Source organism: Phascolarctos cinereus, unplaced genomic scaffold, assembly GCF_003287225.1.
Source record: "Phascolarctos cinereus isolate Bilbo 61053 unplaced genomic scaffold, phaCin_HiC Scaffold_726;HRSCAF=1367, whole genome shotgun sequence".
In the NCBI taxonomy this organism is placed as follows: Eukaryota; Metazoa; Chordata; class Mammalia; order Diprotodontia; family Phascolarctidae; genus Phascolarctos; species Phascolarctos cinereus.
In genome coordinates, this window is record NW_027556098.1 from 65,800,938 (window position 1) to 65,819,909 (window position 18,972).

Consider the following 18,972-nt stretch of genomic DNA (forward strand, 5'->3'; position numbering starts at 1 on the left):
GGGCTATACAAATGAAGGTATTGTTTAAAGGAATATGTTGTTTATTTGGTCAGTTTTGTAAGTAAAACATTGGATTCATCACATCTAATTAATTTAAAAAATTGCCATAGAAACAAAATAACGTCTTCCTCTTCCCTTTCCTTCTTCTTCCTTTTTTTCTTCCTTTTCATCCTCTTCCTAATTTTCCAGTTCTTCCGCTATCTTCCACTTCATCTTTTTCCTATCTCCTCCCCCTTATATTTAAAAACCATCAAAAATATGAAGAAATAAAATCTAAAATTGTAATTAACTATGAAATCTCTAAATACACAAAAGCAGTGTTTTGTCTTCTAAAATAAAAGTAAAAGAATACGTACAAGTTCCTTAAACAATAAATTCCAAAGAATATGTACTTCATTCTAGAGATTATCTTGTTAAAATAACCTGAGAATAGTATATTGTAGTATAACTAAAATTTTGATTGTGGATGAGAAATCAAGTCAACAAGAACTAAGTACCTACTATGTTCCATACACCGTGCTAAGTGCTGGGGAAACAAAGGAAGGCAAAAGAGAATACCTATCCTTAAGGAACTCAAAATATATGAGAGTCAATATGGAAAAAAAACACTAGACACAAAACAGATCATATGTGTATACACACACACACACACACACACATATATATATGATAAATTAGAGATAATGTCAGAGGGAAGGCCCTAATACTAAGAGGGATCCTGGAAAGTCTTCTTGCAGAAAGGGGGATTTTAGGTATGGCTTTAAGGAAGTCAGAGAATGGAGGACATGGAGATAAGGACAGAGAGAACTACAGGCCTGGGAGAATAGTCAATAAAAATGAAGAGATGGAAAATGGAATATCTTGTGTAAGGAAGAACAAGGAGGCCAATGTCATTGTACATAGTGTATCTGGAGGAAAGTAGATAAGTTTTTTTAAATGACTTATTATATAAATTTATTGAAAAGATAATTCATTATGGTTCCCAGCTTCTAGTCAAGTAGGCCATATTACCATTTTATCAATCATTTTAATAGGATAAAATGGTCAAATTAAAGAAATTCTATTGTCAGATTAAATTCCTTGTCCTTAATCCCATTCCTCTAGCCTCATTCTCTTTTAAATGTCTTCTAGTGGAACTTACCTTCTTTTTTTATGAATGCATTGGGGTAACTAGGTGCTGCAGTGGAGAGAGTGCCAAGTCTGGAGTTAGGAAGACATCTTCCTGAGTTTAAATCCAGCCTCAGTCATTTCATAGCTGTGTTAGCCTGGGCAAGCCACTTAACCTTGTTTGCCTCAGTTTACTCATCTATTAAGCGAGTGGAGAAGGAAATGGCAAACCATTCCAATATCTGCCAAGAAAACCCCATGAAGAGTTGGACATAACTGAAAAAAGACTTACAACAATAATGAAAAATTGAGTTCCATATATAATTTTTATTTAAAGCCAACTGTCTTGGAACATGATTAATTTTCTTATCAAGACATAGTTGGCATCCCATTCATCCACTTTCTAGGGCTGCATGGCATGGTGTACTCTATGCTCTTTGATGAATTAAAAGTGAGTGTTAACCTGTAGGCAAAGAAAAGGCACAGGACGGATGTGAGTAGGCTCCAACACATTGCAAATATAGAACTGTTAAATGGAACTGGAATAAAGGATGTCATCAAAAAATAGGCATATGATAAAAAAAAAAAAAGAATATGAACAGGTCATATTGTGATAGCTTGCAATAAACTGTGTGATCCACATTTATCTTTGCAATGTCAAAAAAAAATCAAGGAAAGTCTCAAATACATTGATTGTACCTCCTATTGTGAACTTACAGGAGAACATAGACAAGAATAGCATGAAATTGTCAGACATGGACAGGTTATAATCTGCATGATTGGAAAGAATGTCCACATTGATAAGATGATAAATTAATTCAAATTTTGAGTATCTAAGAATATCAATGAATATCTATATAAGATTTTCAATTATTGAACATGATGTTCTAGATTGCAGAACATGTTTTTAATGATTTATTCTTAAGAAGTGTCAAGTAATACTTCATATTTCCCTGGCTTCAAGTTTTAGGAATATTAAATAAAGTTTGTATTTGTTTTCTTGTGGTAGTGCTTATGAGCTATACATAAAGTTGAATCAGTATCAAAGGGAGCCATGTAATGGCTTCCTTTGGGCACTTTAACTTTGGTAATAATGCTATTGATATTAACTGTTCATCTTCACGATTACACACTGCTTTCCTTAGATTGATTCATGATGGAAAAACACTGTTCTGTATAGCTTGTGGTGAAAATTAGAAATAGATTTGTAGTTCTTCTTTTACTTTACCTCCACATGTCTTTTTGCTTCCTGAGATCAAATTAAGGAAAGGGACAAGTAATATATTTCCTTGACCTATCCAGAAGAAATTAATTCATTCATTTATTTTTCCTGTGAGAATGTAAATGAATTCATAGCACTCTCTGATAGAATTCTAAGTTCAGGGTTTTAACAGTACAAATGTCTCAGTCATAGCAATTTCAAGGGCAATTCTATTACACTCATCTTGTTACCAATGTCCTTTGAATTTTTAAGCAGCTTTTCCAGGTCACTAGACAAACATGATGATATTGTCTCTGATTGTCATGAATTTTCAAAACTCCCCAATAGCAAGAATTATATGGAAGAAGAAAAGCAATTGCAACTGTCTTTCCAGGCCAAGACACTAAAAAGTCTAATTAGAAAACAATCTGATGAGTTAGCAGCAGAGAAGGCTAATCTCCACCCCAGCTCTTTCATAACCCCTTCCCCATCCCACCTCAACACTCAGGGCTGCACAAAGGAACCTATAGACTGGTGCTCTAGGACATACTCAATAATTTTGTTGTTGTTCCTGAAAGATCTGCCTCTGTCCTCACAATTTTGTTCAGCAACCAGCAGACCAACTCTGCTCCCCTTTCCCCTACCCTACCCACCTAGGAAGTAGAGATATAGGAAAGTAGAGGCATGCTATAACTAAAAGATCATATGGTGTACTATAGAAGAAATTAGCAAAAAAAAAAAAAAAGCCTAAAGGATTAAGGAAATGGGGGAATGGCCCTAGAATATATGTGGGATTGTGTTAGATCTGAACAAAAGTGGATTGTTATCCAGCTGAGGTCAACTCTTTTCCCCACAGAAATCACTTTAGGGTGGGGACTGAAAGCAGTAAAGAAAAAATGAATCCCCTATTAGGAGGAGAGTGGGGATACTCTGAGGTCCAGCCTTGGGGCATTTGTCATCATAGAGTAGAAGTAAAAAAGTGAGCAATAGGAAGGTTATAAGTAAAAACTACGAGTAATCAAAACTTTTAGAAAAAAGGAAACAAATAAAAACTTTGAGAACATGTAGAAACATCAATAGAGAAGACATAAAAGCAGAAGAAACAAAGAGATGATGTCCAGTACATCTAAAGTAGTGTAAACATCTTTGAATAAATATTGCAAATCAAAAAAAAAAATTGAATCAACACATGATGAAACAGAGGACCCTATTAATTTCCAAGAGACCAAGGAACCAGAGCAGGGGTTTTCCAAATGGTTCAAGAGAAAATAAGAATCATGAAAGAAGAATTAATGGCTTTCATAGAAGAAAAAATTGGCAGAATAGAAAAACTTGAATACGTGGTGGTGAGTATCTCCAAATAAACAAAATTAAGAACAAGTTATTGGGAATAAAAAAAAAATATGTAGAAATAAAGGACTGTCTAGAAGAAAAGACTCAAAAAGCAACAATGTTAAAATAACACATCTCTAAAAAAGAGCAAGATACTGATTTTGAAAACAAGATGCGTAGAGACAACTTAAGAATCAGAGTTCCCCTCAGAAGAACATAAAATCAAACAAAATAAAATAAAATAAATGAAAAAAAAACCTTTCACAACATAAAGAAAGAATACAAGAAATCTATCCAGAACTTCTGAAGACAGAAAATAGTAAAATTAGTAAAAGTATACATATATTTTCAGAAAACAATTCTGCTATTATTCAAACTCCAAGTCACAGAGTAATTAAATCAATAAATTCCAATGGCAACAAATTCTTCAAATGATCATGAGGAAGACCTCTAAACAAAAATAAAAAGACACTTTCATATCATATGATTATTCTGTACCACCAGAAAATGAAGAACAGAATACAATAATGTGTTCCAAAGAGCAAAGGAGCTCAAGATGAACACCAGTGCCAAGTCCTTTGAACCTGGGCTTAATCATCAATGAAAAGAGATGAACATTCAATTAAAGAGAAGCAACTGGAGCATTTCGAAAACAGCAACAAAATGAAAGTAAGCTGATTATTTGGCTTGCAAATAGGTAATAGAAACACAAGGAAAGTAAATAAATAGAGTAACCAAGGAAAATAAAAGTAAAAAAAATACTATAGTAAAAAGGGGGAAAGAATTAGAAAAAAAAACAAAGAAATTCATGGAATTAACAAGAACAAGAGCAAGAACAAATTAACAGCAGAGAACTGGAGAACAGAATGGCAAACCACTCCATTATCTTTGCCAAGAAAATCTCAAGGATAGTATGGTTAATGAGGATGAGGGGAAGAGAGCCTGCGGGATAGTGGTTACCTTAAAGTAGATTAAATTCAACTAACTGAAGAAACATCGTGCTCTCTTTAAGTGGAAAAGGAAGAAAAACAATCCTATTTTAGAGAAATAGACACAAATGGAGAAAATGTTAATAATATAACAAATACATATTAATAAAAATAAAATTATATCCTCCAAATATCACATCCTCTAAATTTGTAAAGGGAAAACTAATTAAATTACAAGAAAATATAGACAGCAATACAGTAATAGCGACTTTACTGTACTGCCATATTGATAAATCTGAAAGATAGATAAATGAGGGGCAATACAGAATTCAATAAACTGCTCTACAAAGTAGAGATAAAACACTTACAGCATCTTCTAAATGGAACTCTTATGGAATATACATGCATTTTTTTTTAACAAAAATCCTACCTATGTACCTGTGTATGGATCAAACAGTTCTCAAGAGAATTGTGAACTACTAACAATCAAATGAAGAAATACTCCAAATTGCAAAAATTAAGAGCAATGCAAATCAATACAATCCTAAAGTTTCAATGCACACTTTGAAAACTGGCAAAGATAAGAGTCATGTTTAGGAAGGGTATTTTGAGAGGATAGATGCACTGGAACATTATTTATGGACGGATGAATCAGTACAGCCATTTCGGAAAACAATTTGTAATTATGCAAAAAGTGACTAAAATATCCAAATTCTTTGACACAGAAATGAACACAAGGTTTATACCCCCAAAGAGCCCATTGATAAAGATAAAATTCCCATATAAATCACAATATTTATAGCAGCACTGTTTTGTGAAAAGCAAAGAATTGGAAGCAAAGAAGATACCCACCAATTGGGGAATGCCTAAGCAAATTGTGGTACATGAATGTAATGGAATTTTGCTGTGTTATAAGCAGTGATAAATATGATGAAATAGATAGGTCTACATCAACTGATGAAGAGTAAAGTAAGCAGTCAAGAAAACAATATACACAATGACTAAAATGATGCAAATCAAAAGAACAATTGCAAACTAATCAAAAGTGAATGTTGCAAAATGACAAAAAAACAAGGATGGCCCCAAAGAAGGGATATGAGAAAACATACCAGCCCATTCCTTTTCAGAGGTGCTAGGTCCCCAGATGTGAAAACATTCTACATACATACATACATATATACATACACACACATATTATGCTATATATTTTATACACACATATATATGTCAAAGTATTCATTGGTTTGTTGATTTTCCCTTTCACTTATCATTTTCTCTTTTCTTTCTTTAAAACTGTATTTGCTGATGGGATAGCTCTCTTGGAGGGGTGAGGGGAGAGAGACATTAGGAGCAAATTTGCAATGTAAAAACAAAATATAAAGAGAAAAAACATTAAAGAAAGACATTATAAACAGCAAGGAACTCATCCTGTCCATCACCATATACTTTCAGTAGGGATGAGTTGGAGTGAAATTATCTTACTGAAGGTTCATTACCAGATAATATAGAATTGTATATTAATCCCATTCTTATAGGAAGTAAAATGTCTGTGAAAAAGGAAGTGTGAAATATATACTTAAATCTGATAGGACACTTTCCCCAATCTATTCCTCTTCCACTTACTATTCCACAGTCAAAGGTTTCTTTTGGATCAATCTAATTTTCTACACCTCTGTTACTGGCCTCATATCTGCCTCTCTGTAAGTTTAGAGAGGAAAAATAGGCTGTTCACAGCTCTAAGTGTTCTCTAGCCTATCTTGATTCTCTTTAACTTGGAGTGAATATACATATATTCATACACATATGTATATATTATTGCATACATCTATATGTACGGACATACAAATGCATGTATATATTTGAACTTAAAGTTGATGTTTAACAATTAGATTATTTTTGTGACCTAAATTAAAAACAAAACAAAACCAAAAAAGCCTGAGTTTCATTCTGACATTGAATTTTAAGGGCAGCTATATATGTATCTCATTACTTCCACAGTATGAAGTATGGAAATACCGCTTTCGGTCTTCATTTATTACAAGTTATTTCCCACACCAGAGCCATTACTAGCGGTTTTTGTGTTTGGTATAAATGGCTCCAAATATACCCTCAATTAACTTCTGTTATTTCCATATACATATCTATTTTAACCATTTACGTATACATAGACATCCACTAATATATAGTCTTTAATTATACATATGTGTGTTACCACGGTGTGCATAATCAAGTATTTGTTATTATTGTCATCTCAGGAGTTAGAAACTGTCAAATGTAACCAAAAGGGAACAACAATTAGCCAGTTCAATAATTTTTTTTCACTATCCTAAAATGAATCATTTGGTTCAAGTGGGAGTTTTAAATTTTCATTATAGGTGTTTAACAAAATGTTTACATTTCAAAATTATATTAAATTGTAGGTCTTTCCTTTTAAACTAGGAAATCAGGTTCATCATTTTTATGTACTATGTTTTGACAAATTATTTCTATATTTTAGATATTTTTGAAAATTGCATGTCTTAAAGTACGTTTTAACTTTTATATATTTATAAATTTAATTTATTTTCTCTCTTTTTTGATAGACCATGCTTTACTTCCTTTAAGATTTATTCCTCTCACTGCTGGGCGATATCCTTGTTTTATTTTACTCAAGTCATCCCATGATATTCGGCTCTTTTCCATTGAGTGTGTAGTGAATTCCGACTGTCCAGAGGCCAAATTTCAATTTGAAACTCCAGCATTTGAACCACTGACTCAGGATATTCCAATAGTAAGTTTAATTTTTGGCCATAAAGTTGATGTTTGTTAATTAACTTATTTTTGTAAACTAAAGGAAATGTTTTTAAAAGCCTGAATTTCTTCCTGACAATAGAATTTCAAGGTCAGCTCTATGGGTCTCCAGCTACTTACATGCAAATGCCACTCCCAGTCCTCATGTATCCAAAGTTGTTGCCCATGCCATAGCTGCAAAGAGACATTTTTGGGCCTGGGACAGATGACTTCTAATATACCTTCAGTTAAATTCATTTAACCAATTGCTCTTGCTAAGTGCTTAAACTCAGTTGTTTCTATTCTGTTCACTGAATGTGTCATTCTAAATTATGGTATGCTGGAGCAAAGCTGCAATTGTCCCACCCCATTTATTGTTCTTACTCTCACTAGGTTTTCATTTAGCCTGAAATTTTACTGGTTATTCTTTCAGATTAAAGAACTACAGAGGTCTGATAGAATATAACCATTATATTATTACTAACATATTATCTAACATATTATCCACAAATTAATCGATCTGGTTATTTATCCAGTAGCCTAGCAAGTTGCTGAGGAAAGGACCTACAATTCTAATAAACTCTAGATATATGAAGAGCATGAGCAGGAAGCAATGTTTAATATGGTTGGCTAGGTTTGAAGGTCAGAAAGTACCTTGAAGGCTCTGACTGTTTGGGAGAGATTAGAATCTGACACAGAAATGAATGAATGAGATCACTAAAAAAGGGGACAAAGAGTTGCTGAAAAGTGAAAGGAACAAACCTTAAAGGAATTAGAGTAGCATTCATCAAAAAGGAGAGAATACATCATATTTATAAATATTTAAGAGTTAAAAAATATTTTGTCCATAGTAGAAGAAAGAATACTAGATTTGTAATCCGAAGACAATGGGTTTTGTATTTTGCCTCTACTATTTGTGATCTTTCTGACCCTGAGTATGTTACTAAACCTATCTAGGCTTCAGTTTGACCAAAAAAATGAAGGTAGTTAAACTAGATACTCTATATGTTCTCTGCCAGTTCTAAATCTATTATCTTATTTTAAAATTTTGCCTATGCTCCATCCTATGTATTTTAACATTGTATTAAAATATGCTTTTATTACTCACATAAAATAAGCATTTTCTTTCTCTCCACACGAAATATATTTTAATAGTGCCTTTTTAAAACATTCTTGAATTATAAGAATAATGTGTATGCAGTTTATTTGATTCAATGCTAGATAACAATCTCGCATCCTTGGTAGTTTGAACTCAAAGTCTGTTTCTCTACCACAAATAGGATATAGAAATATGAATGATCATTTTAAGTAAATTGAGTTTTATCAGCAAATTATAACTTTCTGATTTACCTTGCAATTTCTTTGGAGATACCAGAAATGGAAATAGCAGTGAGTTACATTTTGTTCCCAGACATGAAGAGGTAACCTCAAAATGGGAATAATTAATTATCTAGTCTTTTTTTTTTCTCTGATGAGCTTCTCTGGCATTCCCTCAGAATTATGGTCTAGACTTCCAAAAAAACCTCTCTTGAATATGATTTCTGTGAGCTTTCCTCTGTTTGGCATGTCTATCTCTGTTCCCTGTCATACGTCTCAGGAGCACAACATTTTTTTCTGGTGGAGGAGAACTTAGATTGTTTTTCATTTAATAAAATAAGTGACCCAGTATTCAATCTTCTGTGTAACCTAGATGTGAATTGCCGGAAGCCTCTATCTTCTCTCCTACCAATACGATAAAAGTAGATGCTTCTTCTTTTTGTAATGTCTCTTTGTCTTCAAAGCTGCTTTTAATATTCATCTTAACCTAATTTGACCCCTACAAAAATTTAAGGAGAGATTCACATTTAGGATTCCTAAGCGCTTTGAGCCGCTTTAGAGTTTCTACTACTGGTGCCTGACGGTTTCATAAACCTTTGTTTTTGAATCAAATGAAAAAATAATTTGGAATGGATTTTAAAGATCAAAAGCACTTTAAAATGTATAGGTTAATTATTCAGAATCTAAGCTTAATGAGATAGTGGGAGATAAGTGGGAGTTATGTTATAATAACTCAAATTTTGGATTGGGGTGTTGGAGGAGGAGGAGGAAAGACTCAAGAAGAATTTGAATCTCAGAATAGGAAGGACCTTTAAGGTCATCTAGTTTAACCACCTTACTAATGCACGAACTCTGTGTACATTTTCCTTTCTGACAAGTGTTTATCAAATATATGCTTGAATGCTTTCAGTGATAGAGAATATTTTGTCTCATGAAGCAGTGTACATAATATTTTTCTACAACTCAACTCTAAAGAAGTTCTTTATGTTCAATGCAAATCTATTCCTTTGTATCTTCAACCCACTTGTCCTAGTGCTCTTCTCCTCAACCCTTTCAGAATTTATCTACTCCCTCATACACACACACACACACACACAGAGATACATATTATATGTGTGTGTGTGTGTGTGTGTGTATATATAATATACATATATTCATGCAAACTCGTGATTTGTACAGCTGTATATGTGTAGTTTTATAGAATTGGAGTAGGAAGGGACCACAGAAATTCTTTCTTCCAGACTTCTTATTTTAAAAATAAAGAAACTGGGGCCCACAAAGGTTAAATGACTTGCTGAAGGTAGTAGGGACCAGAAGGAAACTTTCTCTAGTAATGCAGGTTGGGAACTGTTCTGCAGCTTATTTCTCACAGCCCTTTTCTTCTAGATTCCTTGTCTTGGAGAGTTTGGGTCACTGAGAAGCTCAGTTGCTTGACCAGGGTCACACAGACACTATATGTTATGGGTGGGACTTGAACTCAGCTGGTCCTGCCTCCAATGTAAAGGCAGACTTTCTAGCTATCTCTTTAGTTATTCTAAATCTTTTCTATAGATTCAGAATCCTTAGTTCCTTCCACTGTCCCTCATATGATATGCTTTACAGACTTCTAACCATCTTGGCCACTTTCTTCCGGACATTCTCTAACTTTGAAATAATTGTTTTTAAATGTGGTACTCAGAATTAGGAAAAATAAGAGACAGAATGAGGGAGTGTGTTCCAGTCACGGGGTGTGGCCATTGCAAGGGAGAATAAGAAGAGCAGATTAGCTGGACCAGAGAGTGCATGGAAAGGATTACTAAACATAATAAGGCTAGAAAGAGGATGAAAAGAGTTTAGAAAAAGTTCTAAATCCAAAGATAGTAATTTGTATTTAACCCTAAAGGTGACAGAAAACCACTGGAATTTATTTGGAAGGTGTGGGGGTTGATGACATCACCCTTTATTTGAGAGAAATGATCTGTTCATATTTGCATTTTAGGAAAATCACTTTGGTGGCTATGCTGGAAGATTTATTGTAGTAGCACTTGAGGGAGGGAGGAACTTGATACAGGCCTTTATCATTGTGACTGAAAGTCAAGTAAGCCTTTAATCATATACCTTTGTCAAGAGCTGGTATTTTATGCAGATGTCTCCTATTCATTGATAAGAAGGACATTGTACTCTGTTTTCCTGATAACATCTAGAATGGAAATCAAGCCTGAATCTCACTTTACAGTTTAAGATATGACATCTCAAATTTTTTTTTATTGTTTTAGAGTAATCAAACAGAGACTGAATGGAAATGCACAGTGACTATAGAAGGAGATTGGTTTTATGGACCTTCTGTTTTATATGTGAAATCAGGAGAAACTGCTCAATATCCACTGACATTCAAACCTATCATGGAATGTGAGGTTACGGTAAGAGGCCATGGTTTTTTCTTCACGATTTATATGCAATATGTAACCTATTTTTAATATCGCTGTTGGGAAAATGTTTTCAACTTCTGAAAAGTTAAGAATTCCGATAATGTTTTATTGTTGTATGGCTTCCACAGTTTTCCTCCTACCAAATTTTAAATAGATATAGTAGTCTGGGGAATAAATAGTACCAAAGTACATTGTGTCAACAAACTATCTCCTCAAGATTTTTTAAAATAACAATTGGAGCAATGAAAGTTAATTTTTTTGTTTTTCCTCTTCATTAAGGAGAGTTAGCGGCTCAGAAAGCATTTTCTTGGAAGGCGTATTTCTTTACTGTGGAGGTAAACAAGCATATAATCGATATGTATGAAGATGCCTGTACTAACTCTATAATTTAGAAAAATTAAAGAGCAAAAAGGAAGCTTTCCACCAGAAGGTTTATCTTCATTAATTCAGTAGAAACATTTACACATGAACTGGGAAAGTCAATGGATAGCACCCCCTTGAAAGCTCATTTCACTAACTGGACTCGAGATTAATTGGCAGTGAAGTAAGACTCCTCTAGAGCTGAAACTCCATTTCCTTTCTTGTCCTAGGGCACACTCAAACTACGGAATGAAACAGATGGTATTGAGCAAATCTTTGAACTAAAAGGGATTGGAAAAAAACCTCTGCCCCTGGATCATGCTGTGATAGATTGTGAAGTGGGAAAAATGACCAAGAAGCCCATCATTGTGCCCAATTATACAAAGGACATGCTGACATACCGGGTACGTTTTTGGAAAGTTGAATGCATTTTGCTCAGTGTTTAAATTTTGCAAAGGGTACAAATATGAAATACTTAAAATTTTCTGTTTAATCATGTGAACCAATGCAATATAACATTTCTAAAATTTTAATTCTGCTGCTTAGGCTAATAGTGACTATCTTACAGTTAGTATCTTTAAGTTATAAATACTACTGTCATAAAATTATACCTATTAATATTGTAGTAATTTACTTTTATAATATATATTTGCATGCCCTTAGGTTTTTTTTTTAGTTTTTTATAATATATCCTTTCATATGAAGGAAGTTTTATTGATGCATGTAAAACAATTTTCCCACAAGACCCAGGGAAAAATCAAATTGTCATTTATTTTCATGAGATATTTCTCAGCTGCTGAAATTTCTATTGGTTTCTACTTCATTTACTAAACTGAGTAATGATAGAAAAATAGATGATGGAAGCCCGAGGAAGCACAGAGTCACTTCTGTCATGAATTTTTATCAAAAATGTTTGTTTGGCCTTTACTTGATATGTTTTAAAAAACAATACCATTACTTTGATGTTTGCTGAGAGATATGTCACAGTGGATAAAAATTTAGGGTAAAAGGCCTGGGTTCAACTTCCTTGTCTGACACACATAGGCTGTGTGACCTTGGACAACTCATTTATACTTTCAATGCTCTATGCAACTAAGATTACTAAATTTCCAAGCAGGCTCTGATCTTTGTTGGTACGGGAAGTTTCTTCAGTCAGGAGGTCCCTGTGCCAGTTAAATCACAAGTCCAATCCCTGTCTCTATCATTTATTCATATATACTTCATATTTTTGCCGTGGTTTGAGGTTGATTAAATGATGAACATTTACCGAGACTGACTTCATGATAAAGTTATCCATGGACCTATTTGGGGCCTGATAGAGCTTGGAGATATCCACGAACCATGTAGTCACTTACTAACTCAGGGAGGGAAATGGATAAGGCTTGAAGTTTCAAGTTTGAGGTCAATAGTATACTGGGAATTCAGATGCACATTTTGTCTCTTTTGTTTCTTGTTTTCCTGTCTTCATAGAAAACTTGTACTTCATAGAATCATAGGTTTAGAGATGGAAGGGACCTCAGGAATCAACTATTTCTAACTGTTTCATTTTACACATAAGTGACCTGAGTCTAGAAGTGATTTCTCCAATGTTACATTAGTTGTAAGTGGCAGAATTGAAATACAAACCCAGATCCTCTGACTCCATATTAAGGGTTCTTTCTGAGGCATCATGTTTCTTCCTGTTTGGTTGCCTTCTCCACTTCAATCTACCTTTGTGATGGCTGCTATTCTGGACCTGTGATTTCACAGGTATGGGGAACATTCAGTGTTGAAATCCCCTCCACTGATGCAGATGGACAGCTGGTTTTAGTTGACTGGGATCCTGAGATGTTAAGTGATTTATCCATGGTCACATAGCTAGTGTGTGTCACAGGTAAACATGAACCCAGGTTCAACTCTCCATCCAATTTGCACTTCTCTTTAATACTAATTAGCATGTTCCCTTTTGTAGCCATCTACCTAATTACATTTTTTAAAAAAAGCAAAAACAATGATATGAATGCTCTGATGTTCTTATTGTTGTTGTTCAGTCATTCAGTAGTGTCTGACCTTTTGTGACCCCATGGATCATAGCCCACCAGGGCCTTCTCTCCTCTACTGTCTCTCAAAGGCTGTCCAGGTTCATATTTGTTGTTTACATGACATATCTATCCATCTCATCCCCTTTTCTTTTTTGCCTTCAATCTTTCCCATCAGGGTCTTTTACAATGAGTCCTGTTTTCTCATTATGTGAATAAAGTAGTTAATCGGGGACAGAGCCAAGATGGCGGAGTAAAAGCAATGACTTCCTTGAGCTCTCCCCCAAACCTCTTCAAACACCTGTAAAAAAAATGGCTTTAAACAAATAAAGTAGTTAATCTCCAGCTTCGTTATTTGACCTTGCAGTGAATAGCCTGAATTATTTTCTTTAAATATTGACTGATTTGATCTCCTTGCTCTCCAAAGGACTCCAAAAGTCTTCTCCAAATCCACAATTCAAAAGCATCAGTTCTGCAGTACTCAGCTTTCCTTATAGTCTAACTCTCACAGCTATATGTCACAACTGGAAAAACAATAGCTTTGACTCTATGGATCTTTGTTGATGAGGTGATGTCTCTGCATTTTAGTGTGCTAGGCAGATTTGCCATAACTTTCCTTCCAAGGAGCAAGTATCTTTTAATTTTATGGCTGCAGTTGCCATCTGCAGTGATCTTCGAGCCCAAGAATGTAAAAATCTGACAATGCTTCCATTTCTTCTCCCTCTATTTGCCAATAAGTAATGGGACCAGTTGTGAAGATTTAAGGGGTTTTTTATGTTAAACTTTAAGCCAGCTTTTACACTTTCCTTTTACTCTCATCAAAAGGCTTCTTAATTCTTCTTCACTTTCTGCCGCCAGAGTGGTATCACTTACATATTTGAGATTGCTGATATTTCTCCCAACAACCTTAATTCCAGCATTTTATTCATCCTGCCTGGCATTTCACATGATAAACTCTGCATATAACTTAAATAAATAAAATAACAACCTTGCTGTACTCCTTTCCAACTTCAAACCAATCAGCTCTTCCATGTTTGGTTTTAACTGTTGCTTCTTGGCCTGAATACAGGTTCCACAGGACAGAAGTATTGTTATTCTGGAAAAAAAGGACACATAGAACTATACCTGTTGTTTGTTCATAAAAAATGTAATCTGCTTATGTCATGTACTAATTGGAAGCCTAAAGATTTGAGTTTTCTTGTTCCCAACTGTTTTTTTTCTTTACATAGTTTTTGTTATTTCAATGTGTGTTAATACTTAATTGTAATAGTTTTATACTGAAAGATTGATGTCTTCAGGTTCAAGATAAAGCTTACCAAGTGTCTTAATACTGTTTGAAGAAATGTATAAGTGTGCTAGACTTTGAGCCAGAAAGACTGTCAAAGTGAATATTGCATAAAAGGAAAATATATTTTAAATTCAACACTTTAGCTTCTAAAGGTAACAGAATCACAGAATCTCAGAGGTCATCTAATTCAAACTTAACCGCATAGGAGTCCACTCTACAATATAATCAACAAATGTTCATCTAACTCATCACTTTAGTGATGAGTGAATCTTTATCTCCCATTCCACTTTTGGGTAGCTCCAATTATTAAGAATTTTTTTTTCTTACATCAACAGCTACCTGGTGCAGTGGGTAGAGCACTGGTTCTAGAGTCAGAAGGACCTGAGTACAAATTGGCCCTAGGCACTTGACACTTACTAGCTGTGTGACCCTGGGAAAGTCACTTAACCCCAACTGCCTTGCCAAAAAGAAAAAAAAAAGATACCTTTAATAATACATAAATGTTCAAAGGCTTTTTGATTTCATCATTGTGGGGAACATAGTGCGAGAACTCCCTATCTGTACTGACATGTTTTAAAGACTGTCTATGAGCATGTGCTAATGGCTTACTCCACCGAGTCACATAAAAGTGAGGTGACTTGCCCGGGGTCACATAATTGGTAAGGTCCAAAGGTAATATTTGAATAAAAATCTTGCTGATTGAAGCTTTGCTCACAACACTGGAATATACTGACTGTACTTAATAATAGAGCTTAAAATTTTGCCAGACATCAAAAATCAAACTTACTGATCTATAGTTGGCAAAACCTATTTTCTCATCTTTTTTAAAATACAAAATCGTGTCATTTACTCTTCTCTCATCCTAACGTGCCTATCCCATTTTTACACAATCATTTAAATATTAATTTCATTGTCTTAATACTCTTATCTGCCAGTTCTTTCACTACTTTAAGAAAGAGTATGAGTTCAAATCTGGCTTTATACACTTACTGTGTGACCTGGGCAAGTCACTTAAATCAATTTGCCTCAGTTTTCTCATCTGTAAAATAATCTGGAGAAGGAAATGGCAAATCACTCAGTATCTTTGCCAAGAAAACTCATACTGAGTTCACAAAGAGCTGGAAATGACTGAAAATGTCAGAACGATAACAAAGTGCCAATAGAGAATAGGAAGGGATGATTGGGTTGTGATCTACTTCACTGGATGGCACACTTACATCAAGTTCAGAAATCCATTTGAACATTTATATACGTTATTGAGTCTCCATTTAATTCTGTCATTTAAAATTATTTTCCTTATTGATTACATTTTATTGTTTTAAAGTGTAAATTATATGTGCCTTTTTGTATTTATTTGTGCTATTTTTTTGATATGACATAAGGTTATTTCTGACAAAGATGCATCACAATGCTGAAAACAGGTATATTCATTAATATTCCCATTCAGTAATCCCAAAGTTGTATTATAGCTCAGATCACTAACTTTAGTTTACTTTTGTCTAAGTTTAAAAGAGACAGATTGAAGTCCCCAACCAGTTTTTACTTACTAAATGTTCTTTTATTTTCGTTTAGCTTTTATTTAAGTACTCAGTTGCTATTTAATTGGCATATTTTTATTTAAATTTAGTTAATTGAAGAAAAAGTGTTTTATGTGCTCTGGTAAAGAAAGCTTCCCAACTGGGAGTTCTTTATAACATCAAAATCACAGGCCCATCCATATTTAATATTGTGATTATTTCACTATTTATGGTACCTTGAAACAATATAACAATATAATTTCCCTGCCTGTCTCTTAGTTAAGAGGTTACTGGTTATAGTTATAACCATTTCACTTTTCCTTTGTCTGAGATCATGCTTGCCACTCCTGATTTTTAATATGATAGTAGAAGCTAGCATTTATATAGCATTATGTCAAGTATTTTACATGTTAATTCATTTGATCATCTCAACAGCCTTGTGAGGTAGGTGCCAATATTAACCTCACTGAGGAAACTGAGACATAGAGAGGTTAAGTGACTTGACCATAGTCACATAGCTTTTACGTATCTGAGGCAGGATTTGAACTCAGATCTTCCTGTCTCCTGGTTCCATGTTCTATCCACTGAGACACAGGCTGAGACACAATGTTTTAGTCTAATTTATCATTTTAACTCTGTATACATGTTTATGTTTTAAGTGTATTTATTATAAATAACAATTTGTTGGGTTTAGCTTCCTAATTTATTCTATTATCCTCCTCTGTTTTATGGATGTAGTCATCACATTCTTATTTACAGATATTAATTAAAAAATTTATTATGAATATACTGAATGTAAAAGAGAATGTTTTCCCAAAGCAGAACAGAAAAGATTATATATTAAACTGTGAGTCTCTATTACTTACAGCTTCTTTTTTAAAAAAAGAATGACATATTTAACATGTTATTTTCCAAGCTTTCCTGTTTATCTATTTGCCTCTGAACTCCCTTCTGTTCTCTTCTGTGAATTCTTAAAAAATGCTTCTGTCATCGTTTTTTTTTCTTTACATCATGATTAGAAGTAGCATCTTGGGCCCAATGTGGCCCACTTTGAAGGAGAACTTGACTAATTAATATTTTACTGATACGATTCCTAAGCCAGGTAATTAAAACTATTTGTGTCAATACATGAATATATTCATGCTGCATATCAAGGTGAGTCATGATAAAAAGATTTGTCCATTCTGACCATTACAGACAATCATCTAGTCAAGGTAGCCTAGCATATTCACCATAAACATCTAGAATGTTGCATTCAATTTGCTTATACGCTCATGTGGTTGAAGTATATGTGGTAATCCCAAATTCTAGAAGGATTCATTCATGTCAAGAGTGGTCATATGAAAGGCATATGCATCTTTCTGCCTTATTCTACCATCCGTTCCTCCTGTTGAAATAATTTTCCTTGATTCTTTGGTGTGGCTCGATAGAATCATGTCTCTCAATTCTTTAGAGTCTGTAGTTTGGGGAAGAGCACTGTTGTAGGGAAATCTTGAAAGCCAGAAACCTTCAAATTCGTTTCTAAGTATTAAAGTTCTGTAGTATTAATTCATGAGGTTTTTATCTGGTGCTAGACTATTTTCTTATCTTGTAGACTCAGCAATAATCACTCTATATCTCATAAATAAACATTTCCTTTTGAGGTTTGGGGTTAAAGAATCATGTAAAAAGTAACTATTTGGCCATTTTTCTGGTCATATGATTGATATCATAGAATTCCATAAAGTTTTTTTGTACCTTAATGATTTGGAGGCATATTTTGAGAAATCTTTTAGAAGTATAGATGAAAATATATTTGAATATGGAATTGATTATTATGCTGATCACTGAGGAGAAAACTTCATAAATAAATCTCTTTATATTTTCTACTATTAATGAATCATGATAGTTTTGTCTCTAAACTATAGCAAAGTTCACATATCAGTTCTCAGAATGAATGCATTTTTAATGAAAGGCTTTTAAAAGGAATTATATTAATTACATTAATACAATAAAATGCAGGGCATGTGAAAGTTATTAATTACAAAATGGACCTGACAAACCACAATAATTGATAATCATATTCATACCACTTAAAATTGTGTAGTTTTACCTTTAGGGTAAAATTTAACATCAATATTCTTTTTAAATAAAACATGAATACATTAAATTAATTAAATACTACTTCCTTAAAATATTGACAAAATATTACTATATCCTACATTTTCATAAGATCCTTTTGTCTTTGTTTAAATATATGGTTTAGATAAACAAAAATATATTTTATCTTAGTAATATTTATTCCTAGAGATAATTGTTAGAAAAATATCTATTTAATTAAATTACATATATATATATATATATATATATTCACTTTCCAATTATAAGCATAATTGTATCATCTTTTAAACATTTTTGCTTAATGTTTAAAGTATAAATATATGTGTATATATATAAGTATATATATATGTATATATATGTATATATGAGAAATGTTTTGGTAAAATTACTGAATTATAGTCAAAGAGAAAGAAAGGGTATAGAGTATCTTGGGGAAATGTTGAGGTTTCCTAGGATCAGCTCTTTCCTCACCAAACCAAATCATACATATGAAGAGCTCCCAGATGAAAAGTACTAAGCACTAATGAGAAAAGAACAAGTCAAAGAAGGGATAGAAACAAATTCACTATCCTGTCATTTCAAGATGGGTGCTCCTGTATCTGTAACAATTTTATTTTAAGCAATAT

At 33.4% G+C, this 18,972-nt stretch overlaps 1 protein-coding gene across 1 annotated transcript in view; it reads left to right on the top strand.

Annotated features, from left to right (window-relative positions):
* Window positions 1-18,972, top strand: part of CFAP47 (cilia and flagella associated protein 47) — an 890,592-nt gene that overhangs the window by 413,068 nt on the left and 458,552 nt on the right. Inside the window, 3 exon segments of the mRNA XM_078146130.1 lie at window positions 7,152-7,339; window positions 10,911-11,054; window positions 11,654-11,827. Coding sequence (XP_078002256.1) covers window positions 7,152-7,339; window positions 10,911-11,054; window positions 11,654-11,827 — 506 coding nt within the window.